At 50.8% G+C, this 16,157-nt stretch overlaps 1 protein-coding gene across 1 annotated transcript in view; it reads left to right on the top strand.

The window, feature by feature from the left end:
• LOC119441288 (probable ubiquitin carboxyl-terminal hydrolase FAF-X) overlaps window positions 1–16,157 on the top strand; it is a 540,581-nt gene that overhangs the window by 381,527 nt on the left and 142,897 nt on the right. The window contains 2 exon segments of the mRNA XM_049661116.1: window positions 2,469–2,570; window positions 11,746–12,509. Of these exon segments, the coding sequence (XP_049517073.1) occupies window positions 2,469–2,570; window positions 11,746–12,509 (866 nt within the window).

Raw genomic sequence — 16,157 nt, 5'->3', positions numbered from 1 at the left:
TCGCGAAATTTGACCAAAAAACCGATTTTTTGAAAATCACATTTTCAGTTTGTATGACTTCTTTTCTATTTTATTTCAAAATTTCGTCACAGAAAATCGCGCGGAAATGATGTAAAAAATGTTTATCGAAGCTAAGGTGGCGAGGAGTTTCTCGAAAATAGCGAAAAAAACGTCATTTTTCAAGCCGCGATATCTCCGCAACCGCGTAACCTAGCGCCGCCATCTTGGTCTCTATGGATAGCACAATTCTCAGTCTTCAAATCTGGCGCCTCGGCCAGCTGCACCAGGCAAGAGCAAGCGCACAGCAAGCAAAAGTTTCAAGGTCTCGCGGCAGTTTCTGATCAGCAGCGCGCGCAACGTGACTGTACGCGGCTCCGCATTGGTCTCCCGGGCGGTTACCCTTAGCAACCGACGGAAAGGTCGTCTGCTCGCCGCGCTGACAGTGCTGAGGAGCCGATTTCGCGTCTTTTCAAGTCGTCGCGGTGTGGTTTGGAGATCGTATCTCACTTATGATAATGGACCGGCGCTCGCTGTTAGAGAAACGAAAAAAATGTCACAGTTTCGCCCTAAGGGTGAAGCGATGAATGCGATAGCAACACAGCAATGTCATACGAAGTAAGGTGAGTGGCTTTGGTAGCAATATGAATTGTAGTGAACATGAGCTGATTAAGTAAGCAGGTGTGCTGCGGCGCAAGTAGACCGACATGAAGAGCGACTCGATGACCACGAGAAGGCGCATGTGAAACGGTGGTGTTGATGAGAAGCGCTTCCCGTGGGCAGCGCGTGCGAAGGGACACACCTGTAGCGCTGCACTGCCGACCCGGGCAGCATTGCATGTGTAGCGTGCGTTGGAAAATGTGGCCCGACTATTACTAACTGATTGAACAAGCGTGGTGTGAGCGCGCACAAACAAACATGAATAGATCACACGAATGACTGCAGACAACGACTGTCAAAATGCTGGCAGCAAGCGCATATATATGCCGCAGCAGCGGGCGAAGGTACGTGCGGTCTATCGCTTCAACGGAAACTGAGCGGCGAATGCACGGCGCATAAAGGTCAGAGCCGTGTGGAGATAAGCGACGGTGCGGTTGAACGAACGACGAGCGCGGTTGTTGGCAGCGTAGAAGTGCGCCCCCCCCCCCCCCCCCCCTCGCTTTTTCCGGCGCTGGCTTCCTGCTTCCTTGCTTGCGCGTGGGAGAGATAAGAGACTGTGCGGACGAGCGACGAGCGCGGTTGTTGACAGAGAAGTGCCCCCTGCTCCCTCCGGCGCTGGCTTTCCGCTTCCTTGCTTGTGCGTGGGAGATTGAGTGCGTTCGCTCTCCGTGATAGCGCGCGTCCCCGCACGCTGCCTCTGGGGCATGCGGCGCGCGGCGAAAATTTTATCTATATGGAAACTCACGGCGACGGCGACGGAAGAAATCCGGTTGAAGTGTCCATATAATTGCTATCGCAATAAAACGTTGTCAAGCTCGGCCTTTCTTAGCTTGGAGAACAGCTCAGGTCTGTTATCATGGGCCGACGATCGTTCAAGAAGAAACGCAAGACTGCGCATCAATTTGGGGCTCGTAAGTCGAAGCCACCGATCTCTAAAACAAAGTTTGCTCCGACGACTTCAGCAGTGACAATGACGGTGGCATGCAACACGGCACGGATGGAACATCGTCCGCGCGTATTGGCGAAACTGTTCAGGAACTCAGCCGAAAAAGATACCATGCAGAAAAAGAAAGCTGCAAAAGCTCATCAGACCATCAGGTCAGATGGTCAAGCGATGCCGCATCGCAAAGGACACAAAGGACTATAACCCTGGTGCCTATTAAATTTTGACAACTTTGAACCTTGTTTTCTCAGTACAGTTTTTTTGGCATGTTGCTCAGCTCGTGGAGCAGATATCTTGGTAACTACTTTACACATTTTGATTGCGATTGTTTTGTCAGACTCACTGAACTGTAAAGGATAGCGCTCTTCTTTTTTTATCCTAGTGTTTTAAGAATTCGTAGTAGGGTTCCTTGTTTGCAGTGCAAGCGTGCTCACTGCAGTGGGACTGGAGAAAACAAACTACAAATTTTAGTGTTGAAAAAAAATTATTTCGAGAACGCTATCTCCTTCTGCATACATTTGGCTGTGCATACAGTATTTAACAAACTTTTCACTTGATTTCGTAAATCCTCCAGTCCCTCCACGAGGTTCAAGAAAGAAATAATTTGTCTAGCAAAAAGTTTTCATGGTACCGCTTTGAAATTTTTATGAAAGCATCATAGAGCCATTCTTATTCTATGTACCAATTTTCATTGTCATCCACCAAGAAACAAGAAAGTTGGTACCGAAAGCCGCGTCCCCCCTTAAGTCAGGCATCTTTTGTGTTAAATTGAGAGAGATGAGTGTAATGCACACACAGTGGGTGTCTTATTGTCGTTGGTGTGAAGAGGCAAACAATGAGTTGTGTCGTCTTCTCACTCCCTGTGCAGCTTTACATGATCGAGAGCATCCGCGAGGGCATCCTGGCCGTGGAAGGTGCAGCCACCGACCCAAACGAGGACTTCTCGGGAGAGGAGCGGCCCGACCATGAGGTACAGCCACGTGCAACTTATTCTGGTCTGTCTTCCCCAACCCGTAGCGCGTGTAATTGCAGCTACGCAGGGTTCGGGCGAATAAGGTTTATTGCTGTCGGCAATAAAACACTCTTGCAGAGGGAAGTCCGCTCTGTATAACAACTAATAAAATAGGCTTGCCTCGTCGCGTGTGGTAGTCACGCAAACGAGGTCACTCACGGCTTTCATCAGGTAAATTCCGTCTGGGCAGTTAGATCAAGCGAGGTCAGAGAGCCCCGGGGGTCTCTCGGTCGCGCTCTTATATCTTTTTACCTTTCCGCGAGGGGAGTGTCCTCCTCGCCCACCTGATACTTTCCCTCTTCCCGCGCAGGCTCGCGCGTCGCGAGAGGCGAGCGAGAACCGGGAGAGGGCAAAGTGCATTTCTCCCGTGTCCGCCCGGCTCCCGCGGCGCGCCGCGTTGTGTGCGCACGAGATGTCCGCTCGGCTACCGCTGCGTGCGCTCCGTTCGCAGGCGACGGGCGAGCGCCCGCGGGAGAAGGTGGCAGCGTGTGCTCCCCACAGGTCTCAGCACCCAAATTAGGTCCTCGTCAACCCAAGTGCAGCACATGAGCAGCCACACACATCGCAAGTGGAGACACAGTAATGCATTTGCCGAGTGTGCCCACCTGTGCAAATGTTATGGTGGTGTGTGCTCCTCTTTTGTTGCAGCTCACGAGAGCACTTGCACATTTATAATCGGCTGGTGTAGCTACGCCCATTGTGCCAAAGGGCTACATTTGCGACCTGCCTGTCGAGCTGCTCCAAAAACGTAAAAATGCCTCGTATTGCACTCAAACTGTTCCAGAACACTGTGCGCGGCCACCAAGATTTCGTGTTTCGGCCCGATTTAGAAGACGGTGGTCAAAATCCTCGGTTTTATGAAATTCATGGAGTCGCTGCATTCGTCTTTTTTCGAGCATACTCTGCGTGTTCCGGTGCAATAATGGGTGACCTAGCGCGCCGCTGAATCCGTATTTGGGGTTTGTTGAATAACTATTAGTTATGTGTCTTCTTTCTTGTCCCATGAGAGACAAGTTAGCGCTTGCACGTGTCTTTTCACTCATTACTGTCATCTCGCTTGCGCTGCAAGTTTATTAGCCCACTCTCAAGTGTTGCTTCAAAAACATGCTGCACGCGATCATTCTTAGAATGCCATAGACCAAACACCCCTTCTTGGTCACATGGCGACAGGAGGCTCCAAGTTCTCTTAAATGGCCTTTCACGTTGCAACTGTAACACTAATTTGAATCATACGTTGCAGGTACCAGTAAGAGGGTTCACTTAAGTAGTACCGTATTTACCCGATTCTAACATACATTCATTTTTGCGGGCTTAAAGTAAGAAAATAAAAATGTACCTGAATGTAACATGCCACAGGTTTTTAAAATAAAAATGTAGCGTGCACCCCACATTCCCGTTCAGAAAGCAGGGTGCGTACAGGTCCTTGAAATCCTTGAAAACCCTTGAAATTGAAAAGTGCGTTTTCAAGGCCCTTGAAAGTGCTGGAATTTTTTTCCTTCCTTGAAAATCATTGAATTTCGTGAGCACTGCACTCTGATATTGACATTGCGACCTCCATTCTGTGGTAAATCAGCGTTGATCTGACAAACTGAAACAATACGCCAGCGCGAGCACACATGGTTCCGTTTTGCAGAACTGCCCGGAAAAAATAAGAGGCCTCACCATGTACGTCAAACCGCGAACGGAGCGAGACCCGTGCCGTGCTTCGGTGCTGGCTTGGGGCTGGCAGTGTTTACGCTGCTTTTCTCACCCTATCGTTCGTTTCACTCCTCGCCCGTTGGTGTGCCTTGTCCCACTTTCACTCTTGCGTGCGAGGTGAAGCTAAAGAGAGTGGAGCAACTTTACCACTGATGCTCAGTGCCTTTGGATGGAGGTCTTGTTATAATATTATTTATGATAATATAAGTGCAATAACATTACCGTATTTTCCGGTCTATAAATCGCACCTTTGTATAAGATGCACCCCCCTCAAAACGTCAGTTTTAAAAAAAAAAGAAAGAATGTTATACAACTCACACCAGTGTATAAGACGCACCTGTTCTTTCTGTAAGCACTTTAAAAAAGTTACAGTGATGTTTCGCTCCGTGAACGTGCATCACGCGCAAACGTATCATCATGGGTGCCATATATTTCTACTCCAGGCGCATTTCTGCCGTTGTGCTTGTCGCGATGTTACGTATAAAGTCCAAAGACGATAGCATCGTCCCTGCGCGCCTTACGCTGTATGTGCGAGTGAAAGCGTGCGACAGTGAGCCGAATCGCACACAAGGGAGGAATGCAGAAAGGCAGCCCGGGAGGGAGGGGGGGCTGCCTGTACCCTCGTAGCAACTGCGTAGTTTGCACAGTGGTGCGTGCCGTATCTTGACAGCGACCTGCAGATGCGACGACTTCGGGGTCGGCCAACCGCTGCTTGCCTTGCGACTCCATCCTTCTCGCATGGCGCTCGGGAACTTGATCGCAAGAACCCAGCACCTCGATAGCATGCACAAAACCCGTAGCAATGAAGTCAACCAGCGCACTTTGCGTGGCCTTAACATTGGATCCGATTTTGAAGGCAGTTTTTCCGAGAAAAAAAAACGTACATAGGTCGCACCGTTCTACAAGACGCACCGACGAAAAATTCAGGAAAAAAAACGCGTCTTATGCACAGGAAAATACACTATGCTGAATGTTTTGTAAATGTTTGATGAACCAACCCAGCTAATACTGCAGAAGCCTGAGCACCTTTTGTGAGTATTCGTTCTGTTAACTTTTAATATTGCGGACTTGAGAAATGACCAAGACAAGACATGCTTTACACAATTGCAATATACATCTATTTGTTATAATATAATGGATGTGTAGCAAGACTACACTGAATGGTTTGGAAATGTTCGGTAAACTTGCCCAGTTAATACTGGAGAAGTCAGAGTAGCTGTTGTAAGCATTCATTGTGTTTTGTGAACTTTTTTTGGTATTGTTGAGAACTCACAAGAAGATCAAGGCTTGACATTATTAACATCATTGGAATATACATTTATTTTTTTTTTTATTTTAGTGCAATAGCCCTATGCTGATTATTTTGAATATTTGTGATGAGCTTTACCCAGTCTATACTGGAAAAATTTCAGCTGCTGTTGTAAGCGTTCATTTTGTGTTGTGATCTTGAGAAGTTATTTTTTTATTATAATTGGGATATACATTTATTTATTGTAAGTGCAATAAAACTAGTCATTTTTGGAAATGTTAGAGTAAAGAAACCCTACTTCAGATGCCGCTTTGAGTCCTTGAAAAACCTGTGACAGGTCCTGGAAAGTCCTGAAATATCCTTGAATTTTTGCCTTGGAAACCTGTACGAACCCTGGAAAGAAACGAGATGTGCAGAATTTACCTTTGCAAATGAGAAATAATGAATTGCTCTGAGAAGTAATGTTGACGTGCCGCTTTCATTTGCTACAGATACCAGGCAGACAGAGGCCGTATTCTCAGGCTTTAGAGATATCGCTTTCGTGAGATTCTGCATCGGAGTATGCGTGCGACAGTATGCCTAGCACTGTGAGCTTGACACAGTGCCAAAAACACCAAAACCAATTAGCCGACGCAACCTTTGCCGAGACACGTGAAATCTCACAAAAGTGATGGTACAGTTAAACCTGCTTATAACAAACCTCCATATAACGAATTCCTGGATATAACAAAGTTTTTCTATTCCCCGCCATTACTGCATAGAAGCGCATGTATTTGCGACCTCTACGTAACGAATTGGCAGCGGGAAACCCCCTCAAAATAACGAATTTTCCCCGTCGACAACGTAGAGATTTCGCCCCAAATTTTGTTATTTTTGCACCAGCAGCAACCAGAAGCGCTTCTCCACCGCGACGGAATGCGAAACGGCGGCATCGCGCTTGGCGCGCTCGAATTCACAGCCACTGCGAGGCGAGAGCGAGCGCACGTGTGCGTGCGTGCGAGCGTGCGCGAGGCAGGCCTGCATTCCATGGACCCAGCGATCTTGCCACCTAGGGCGTGACCTTTCCCCCTCCCTTCATTCAAACCTGATCCCGCCGCTTGCTGTTTTTTTTTTTTTTTTCGACACGCTGGCAGTGCCACTCTTTGATTACTGCGCAAGTCTCTGCGCTTCACTAACCTGGCACTAGGTGACACTATATTATGCCATCGTGCCGCTCGCTCTTCGTTTCCCACGCCTCACGCTTGTGCGAAACGACACGCGTCCAAGCATCCTGTACCTGGTGTGACATACCAAGGATGAGTGCTTCGACGAAAACGGAAAACGGGTGCGCGTTAGAATCGAGTAAATAGGGTAAGCGTTTCTTTTTCGAATTTTTGTTCCGAACCTGCATATAACGAAATCCTCTTTAAAACAAAGTTTTTCGGAAATTTTTCACTTTTGTTATATCCAGGTTTAACTGTATAACAAAAATATAGACGAACGCCACCTATGCGGGTGGCATCGTCAGTACACAAATGGTCATTTCTGTACTGACGATGCCACCCGCATAGGTCGTGAAACGTTTATGTTTTTGTTATATTTTATTGTTGAGTAAAGCCAGTGATAACACGTTGAAGTATGAGTTCCCCTGGCTTTTAGAACATTTTTTCACAAACTGTGGGGTCTCACACGGGCTCTTGGGACAAAGGAACTGACAACACAGTAGTGCAAACAATCAAAAGGGCATTTATTGCACCTTTCATACACTAATGCATGGTTTTAGAAGGGCGCAACAAGGAAGACGACAGACGAAAGAACACACGTACACAAGCGCCGACTTACAACTAAGGTTTATTCCACATCTTAGAGCAGATTTATACACACACATGGCCACACACAACGCAACAATAACCAAAAAACCAGAACACGTTAACCATTCAGGTACAGGATAAACCTTAGTTGTGAGTCGGCGCTTGTGTACGTGTGTTCTTTCGTCTGTCGTCTTCCTTGTTGCGCCCTTCTAAAACCATGCATCCGTACCAACTCGCCCAATTGTCAGTGCTACTCATACACTAATGCCTGCTAGCCGAATTACTATGCCGATGGGCGTGCGACAAATCAAGGAAGTCCAACTTACCACGACTGGATAGCGAGTGAATGTGTTCGCCCCATGCTAGACACCATCGCCTAGTCGTTCACGTGTACGGTCACGCAAACAGCGGCACGTTAGGCCGAGTTCGTCCATTCTGGTCTCCTGCTCTTGCCCTCGCCGAGACGATCTCGAGAAGCGTGCGCCGGCGCACGTGCGGAACGTCCGCATCGCTCACCGACATCAATCCAAAGAGCAAGCGCCTTCTTACTTTTGTGCCCAAGTAACCCCGCTGTTTGGTGGCGTTAGCAGTGCAACACTCACACCATCTCTCCCAATATGCCACAACCACACCGACCCGCGCCGCCATAAAGCCACGCGGTGAAGCCGGATTACAGGAGACGGGAGCTATGCAGGGAAAATGACATCAGGGGATGCGTCAGAGTCGCGCATCCCCACATCCCACCAATCCTAAATCACTACACATACTCCACCGAAACATGTTGCACGGTCTAACAACGCGTGCGTCGGGAACAAAGGGTAGTACATGCAGCAGTGGCCGCGCCGAGGAAATGTCCACGCGTTGTGCACAACCTGCGTGCCGACAATGTCTCGGGGCACACTGCTGCCGTCTGTTGGTTACAGGAGCAGCTCGGCAGACTCGACGGCACGACTCCAGGCCAGGTACTGGAAACGGCGGCGCAGAAGTTGGCACGAGCAAGAGTCGCTCGCGCCGACGTGCCCTGCTGGCAACAGCCGCAGTAGCCGTTGGTGGCTGCCGGCTTTTTTCCCTGCCCCCGAGGGTTGCAAGCCAGATACAGGTGGCCACCGAAATCGCTGCCCCGAACTGGCCACAGGCATTCCTTTGCCAGGAGTGGCTCGTTTGTAGGCCGGGGCAGCAGCGCAGGTAATGTGCAGGTGGCCGCAAACCAGGGTTTACTCCGCTCACGCTGCGTACACTCAACGCACTCGACAAACACTAAAGTAGTGCAAGGGTGAAGAATTCTGCGTGTGCATCGCCCACATGGTACGATGTTCAATTCGGCTACAAAACTTTCGGGCAGCTATTCAGATGCTACGTTCACGTGAACAAAGCTTGATTTCTTTAGTCAAACGAATAATTTCAATTCGTGCAAGGCTAACTAGAATGAGGGAAGCAAAGTGTGACACCTCAACACCACGGTCCACGAGGTTGTGTCCTCCACGTGCGACAGGCAGCTTCGTAAAGCCTTAAGCCTAATGCGTCGCTACCCTGACAACAACTGGCATCCAAAAACGCCACCTAAAATAGGCACAAGAACAGGAAGCCGCGAGGAGACGTTAGGTCTGGGAGGTGGTCCTACCCCGCTCGGTGCACACAGCATCCGAGTTGACGGCGCCCGCTGTCCCAGGCAGTGTCGGAGCGCCAGGTGCCAGGGCGCAATACCAGACAGCCCATATCGGCACCCGTGGCCCGCAGCCACCCAGCTCCCAGAGCCGCGACTTCTAAATTCAAAGAGATAGAAGGAGCTATTTACATAAAAAATTCAGACCACCCACGAGGCTTCCGTACTCACTCGCTTCAGGCTTGCCAATGCTTCGCGGGCGCTAGGCCTCGCTCTTCCAGGATGCAGACCACGTGGCTCTCGTACCGACGAGTATTGTTCAAAACACTTTAAAAAGCCTTATGTTGAATTCCAATGGCGGAGTCAGAGCAAGTTTTTCTGCTCGTTTCGGAGCAAGTTTGTTCCAATGACAGAGTGAGGGCGGGAGTAAAGTGTTCCAATGAGAGAGTCGGAGTGGATTTAGAGCGGGAGTCACTCCGTGGAGCAGGAAAAGATGCTCCGCCAAAATAGGCGGAGTGGACCGGAACTCTGCGTGACGCATTTCCTTTACAACGTTGGTCTGCTGGGGGGCGCCACCTGTCGCGACTCGGATAGTTCGGCAAAGCGTGCGGCATTGCTTTTGCTACTCTACAGCGACAGCTCCGAGTCGGAAAGCTCAAGTTCCGACACGAGCGATTTCTCGGAGAGTAACAGCGACGCTGAAACTGCCACTTACGAGCGGAAATTTGAAGGATGTTCCGCATTCCCGCGATGAGGCCCAAAGTAGTCGGCTAGACGCCTACCATGTTTGTCCGCATACTGTGTGCTCACCATAGCAGACAAAATCTGCTGCGCGCTTGGCGAGATATCCATTCCGCACTTTTAAGCAGCAGGTGAACGGCGCGGAATAGACAAGTGACCGGTGCGGTGGTGCTGTGAGCAAACAGCGGAAGGGAATGACAACACGCAAGGTATACTGGGTAACTCAGCGCCCGAAGGATAGAACTTCCGCTTCCGCCTTGCTCCGGCGGCGCAGGTTGTGTTCATGGAGGAAGGAAATATGGTTGTGTTCCACTCGCGGATTTGGAGGCGTTGCTCTGCGCCAGAGTCGAATGCTCGCTCGCGGAGTCCGTTGGCTGCTCCGGCTCCGCCATTGGAATTCAGCATTAGCTTGTTGAAAAGTTCAAACACGCTACAGCAACTGTCGCCTCGCTCAAGAAAGGACGCCGCCGACGCTAGCGATCAAAATCGACGTTAGGAATACGCTTCGGTTCAAACAAAGGTTGTCTCGAACCGAGCAAAACTGTCAAAATTATCATCCAATGCCACAAGGGGTCCAGTTGGGCAGCCAGATGTGGAGTCTCACACGTGCTCTAGGGACAAAGGAACCTAGAGCACGACAACACAGTAGTGCAAACAGTCAAAAGGGCATTTATTGCACCTTTCATACACTAATGCCTTCTAGCCGAATTACTACGCCGATGGGTGCACGACAAATCGAGGAAGTCCGACTCACCGCGACCCGAGAGCGAGCGAATATATTCGCCCCATGCTAGACACTATCGCCCTGTCGTTCACGTGTACAGTCGCGCGAATGGTGGCACGTTTGAACGATCCGAGTTTGTCCATTCCGGTGTCCTGCTTCTACCCTCGCGAGACGGTCTCGCGAAAAGTGGACCGGCTCACGCGCGGAACGTCCACATTGCTCACCAACATCACTCTAAAGAAGAAGCGCCTTCTTCCTTTCGTGCCCAAGTAACCCTGCTGTTAGTTGGCATTAGCAGCACAACACTCGCGCCATCTCTCGCAATATGCCGCAATCACACCGACCTGCGCTGCCGTAAAGCCATGCAGCGAAGCCGGAGAACAGGAGGCGGGAAAACAACATGAGGGGACGCGTGAGAGTCGTGCACAATACTCAGTAACTCAAGTTGGCGTGAGGTTTGTTGAGGAATGGCACATACCCAGTCCATTCATGGCACAGCGTTGGCACATACTCTGGGCGTCAGGTCCTTGTTCAATTCCACTTGGCCTGAGCACACAGCTACTGGCACATACCCAGTGACCCAAGTTGAGGTTCCAAGACCGAGTGGCACATACCCAGTTCTCGGAGTCGCTGTCAAAGACCCAGTCCCGCATCTGACCCATGTCGGCGGGAAAGAGGTCCATTGTACACGTTTGTACACATTGCGACATACTCAGTGCCCCAAGTTGGTGTGACGGTTGGTTTCGTACCCTGTTACCTCAGCACAACAGCCTGATGCGCTAACCATTCCTGCACAGACTGCCCAGCGACCCAGATAGGTGGGAAAACGGTTAGATACAAACAAACATACATAGACACAAACATACATAGATACATACATACATAGATATATAACCCCTGGAAAGTGCATTAAGAATGCTAATGCATTAAAAAAATACCCAAATACTCAAACGTATGATCAAGTTGTCACGCACTAGTGTCTATGATGTTCCAAATGAAAGAGTCTGTCAGCATCTAATGCCAAGTCGGCATCCACCGTGGCATGTGAGCACAACTGGCCAGCCATTCCAACTCGGCTTTCCATGGAAGCTGAGTGGATCGTATTTTTCTCCCAAATTCTGTGGAAATTTAACTGTTGTAGGCTGCTGGTCAAGCAACATCATAAATAATGAGCCTTTTTTATGAAACTTGGGAAAATGATCTGACGTTACTGCACAAACAGGCGTACTTGTTTGGGGAGTCCAGGGATTTGGAACAGCAGTCCACCCTGCTTCAACACTCTGCCTCACACTTGGTGCACTGGTGACCTTTGAAACCATCATGTGCAGGAGACACGTCCCTGCGAGGAAGGCCGGGAGGAGCATCGCCGCGACTACCACCTGGGCGTGCTCAAACAGGTGCAGGCAGTCTTTGGTCATCTGGCAGCATCGCAGCTGCAGTACTACGTTCCACGCGGATTCTGGCGCCACTTCAAGCTGTGGGGTGAACCGGTGAACCTGCGGGAACAGCACGATGCGCTCGAGTTTTTCAACTCTCTGGTGGACTCGCTGGACGAGGCCCTGAAGGCGCTTGGTGCCCCCTGCCTTCTGGCCAAGGCCCTGGGGGGTACCTTTGCCGACCAGAAGATCTGTCGCGGCTGCCCACACCGGTACTCGCGAGAGGAGTCCTTCACCACGCTCAACATTGACATCCGCAACCACAGCAACCTGCTCGACTCGCTCGAACAGTACGTCAAGGGGGACCTCCTGGAAGGGGCCAATGCCTACCACTGCGACAAGTGCAACAAGAAGGTGGACACGGTCAAGCGGCTCTGCATAAAGCGCCTGCCCCCGATCCTGGCCATCCAGCTGAAGCGCTTCGACTACGACTGGGAGCGCGAGTGTGCCATCAAGTTCAACGACTACTTTGAGTTCCCCCGGGAGCTGGACATGGAGCCGTACACGGTGCGGGGCCTGGCCCGACTCGAGGGGGAGCTCATGGACGAGGAGGCGGCCGAGAGTGAGCTGGGCACCACTCGCTACCGCCTGACGGGCATTGTGGTGCACAGCGGACAGGCCTCTGGGGGCCACTACTACTCCTACATCTACACCAGGTGGGGTCTTCTTGTGATCTTCAGTAGTATTACGAAATCCTCAATGTTACCAAGTATACTTGACTGTATGGATTGAATAATGCTGTTTGCAAATTGATTATCCAGTATGCGGTTATTACAATATTGCATTATTAGGTTATTGAATATGCGGCCGCTTTGCAAAACCCACGCCTTGATTCAAATAGGCATTCATTTCACCACCGCGGGCACCTCCCAATTACGTTATTGCCAGTGGGCTAGTATGTCTATGACAATGTAGCTGGCAGGCTCGACGCCACAGTGCAGGCCATGGTAAAATCGCGCTTCATCCTCGATTGTTCTCCAGTGTGTTTGTAACATAGGACGCGCCGGAGTCGAAACAACCGCTCGCTGCAACCTTTGTAGACGAATCTGTTGTCACTGTAGAGGCTATCACAGAGGGTGACCATGCAGTTCTGCAGACACGCGGCCAACACAGGTCATGCTCGGCTAAAGGTGTAAACGTGCGTCCTAACAACGTAGTGAGATATAAAGGCATGCTGACTGTCCTTTCTTGCACTGCCACAGCCAACTGAAGTATTAGCGATGACAGGCACCCGGTATTCTACTGTGCTCCCTGCCTCCGCTAACCTTCTCTCTTTTTTGTGGCTTTTCAAGGAACTGTCGTCACTTTCTTCCTTCCTCAGTGGTTGGCGCCAAATGTGCACTCCACTCGCAGGTCAGTGCCGAGATATGCACGTGTTGAGAGCTATGGAGGGCATGATTTTGCCTTCGTTGTAGCTTGAAACAGAATAGCGTTGTGGCGTGTTATTCGATTGTGACTGCAACTGGTCAATTTGCCAGCCTACTCCTCGCTTTCCTTTTCCCAAGGTGTAAGAAGGTAGGTGATCTGACGGCGCGAGGCGCGGCCACTTAGTGTGACTCTACGCACGCTGCGGCCACAAGGGGAAGCACCTGTTCTGGGGGCCACTTTTTCGCACGCTTTGCTGGCGCTTCTATGGGCACGCGCGGCAGAGGTGCTTTATTTCGATGCATATATATCGTTCGCCTGCTTAAAGTGACTCTTTTGGTTGGAGGAACGTCCCTTTATATTTCTGCCGACATTCTGATTGACTCCGATGCGGCGAGCAGCGGCTACCTAGCAGCAGCAATCACAGCGCGCCGTCTGCTCGAGCAGAAGACGCGTCTCTCTTATGTTGGAAATGACGGTATTTTGACAGTAAGTGGCATGAAACCTTCTACCTGCTCAGGATTTGGTGTCTGAATAACAAAAAATGGCATATTGTTAGGTATGGGTGTTTAAATGCTGATGGAGATTGTAAATTATCCACTCTTGTGCCGCTGCTCCAAGGCCTCCTGAACACGTGCTGCCCCTAGCGGCGGCGCTCACTTCCGGTCACACAAAGTAGCCGCTCTCTCGCCCCAGTGCGGGTGCGTCGTCAGAGCACCTATCTTCTTACACCGTGCCTTTTCCTGTCAAATGTATGTATGTTTTCAAATCAAGTAATAACTGGTAAATATGCGATCAGCCTATTCCAAGAGTAGAGGCCCTAGCTTTCCACGATTGCACGAAAAATCACGGAATTGATGTTTTCTCGCGGAAATGCAAAGAAATGTTGAAAACGATGCTTTTGAAAGCTATGGAGAAACGCTGTTTCTCGTAGTCTTCACAGGGTGGCGCTACGCCTCTTAAAACAACAGGTCAAGTGAAAGGTGCCAAAGGGGATGAAAAAGTAGTTGTGGGTACACATAACTTTAATGCGTCCGCACGAAACACGTAACTACAACAACTAATCTGATTGCGGGAGCACACTTAGTTTATGTCGTCGGACGAGAGTGTTCTTATCACGCTGGCGCTCGGTTTAGTAGTGTCGGCGCTGCACGCAGGTGCAGCAGCGGCGCCACACTGTGCCGCCACACCACCCCCCCACGCAGAGAGGTGCCCTCAGGTTTGAAGAGCATTGGGGACGTGTACCTGGCGCCCAAAGCGCGTGATGTAGGGTACGGGCTGAGGCGTTGGAGGCTGTTGTGGGTGATTTACGGGAGGCGCGCAGGAGTTGGTAGTTTCCTCGGAGAGGATGTATGACGGCTTCAGTCGGTCGATGGAGACGCTGCAACCTTTGTAGACGAATCTGTTGTCACTGTAGAGGCTATCACAGAGGGTAACCATGCAGTTCTGCAGACACGCGGCCAACACAGGTCATGCTCGGCTAAAGGTGTAAACGTGCATGCGTCCTAACCACGTAGTGAGATATAAAGGCACGCTGACTCTCATTTCTTGCACTGCCACAGCCAACTGAAGTATTATCGATGACAGGCACCCAGTATTCTACTGTGCTCCCTGCCTCCGCTAACCTTCTCTCTTTTGTGGCTTCAAATCCCTCCCGCTGATTTGAAGTGTGAATGTTTTGTCATCACGGCGGATGACTTTATAGGGTCCGGAATAAGGTGGTTGAAACGGCACACGTACAGTGTTGTCGCGGAGAAAGGCATGCGAGCACGTTGCCAAGTCCTTGAACATGAACGGGGTCGGCTTGGTGTGACGTGCTGCTGGAGACAGGCGCAGTGAGGCCATTGTGCGGCGCAGCCGGACGACAAAGTCTGTAGGGTCCGAGGTGGTGATGTCGGGAGTTGAAGCGGAGAGAAGTTCCCCAGGTAGGCGAAGCGGCTCCCCGTAAACGAATTCTGCGGGCATTTCCTGGATGTCTGGTTTGAAAGTGGCGTGCAGACCAAGAGCGACGGCCGGGAGAGCCTCGAGCCACGTTGAGTTAAGGTGGCACGTGATGGCTGCCTTGAGCTGTCGGTGAAACCGCTCAATCATCCCTTTGGCGCAGGGGTGGTAGCTGGTAGGCCGTGAGCGCTCGAACCCGGTGGAAAGCCCGAGGAGCCTGAAGAGTTGGGACTCGAATTGCCATCCTTGATCGGTTGTGACGCGACGAGGAGTGCCGAAGCGGGAAATCCAGCCGGTGAAGAAGGCCGAGGCGACGTCTTCTGCGGTAATCCTTTCGAGCGGCAATACTTCGGGCCATCGAGTGTACCGATCGATGGCGGTGAGGCAGCAGCAGTAAGGCCCGACCGGTGGAAGGGTGTCAATGATGTCGTGTGGACGTGTTGAAACGGTTCCGACGGCAGGGGGAGTGTCCCGAGCGGTGATGTGACGTGCCAGGTGATTTTGGCACACTGACATGGAATGCACGTGCGTGCCCAGGTGCGGCAGTCCCGTTGCATTGAGGGCCAAACATAGCGGTCAGTCACAAGGCATGTAGAAGCACGGATGCCGGGGGGCTGAGGTTGTTAAACTGGTTGAAAACAGTGCGGCAAAGGGACATATGGTCTCACTCGTCCGGTGGATATGTCGCACTCAATTATGTACAGAACGTCGTTGATGATGACATGGGCCATGTACACAGCCGAAGGGTGAATTGGCTGCGCGCTGGCAGTGGCTAGCACTAGGCCAGAGGGAGCTGTAGTCACTTTTTGGAGTTTGCGACAAAGGTTCTCATGAAAGACGGAAACAGCGGCTCCGGTATCGACTAGCGCAACTGCAGGTGCTCCCTCTACAAAAACGGTAATAACATTTGGCGGCGAAGATGGAGGTCTTGAGAACATCGATGTATTTGCAGTTCTTGCCTCGGGAACTGCACCAGTCAGTTTAGTGGGAGCTCGACG

The sequence above is a fragment of the Dermacentor silvarum genome, chromosome 2 (genome assembly GCF_013339745.2).
Source record: "Dermacentor silvarum isolate Dsil-2018 chromosome 2, BIME_Dsil_1.4, whole genome shotgun sequence".
Lineage (NCBI taxonomy): Eukaryota > Metazoa > Arthropoda > Arachnida > Ixodida > Ixodidae > Dermacentor > Dermacentor silvarum.
The sequence above is the reverse complement of the archived record's forward strand: the minus strand, read 5'-3'. Positions and strand labels throughout refer to the sequence as shown.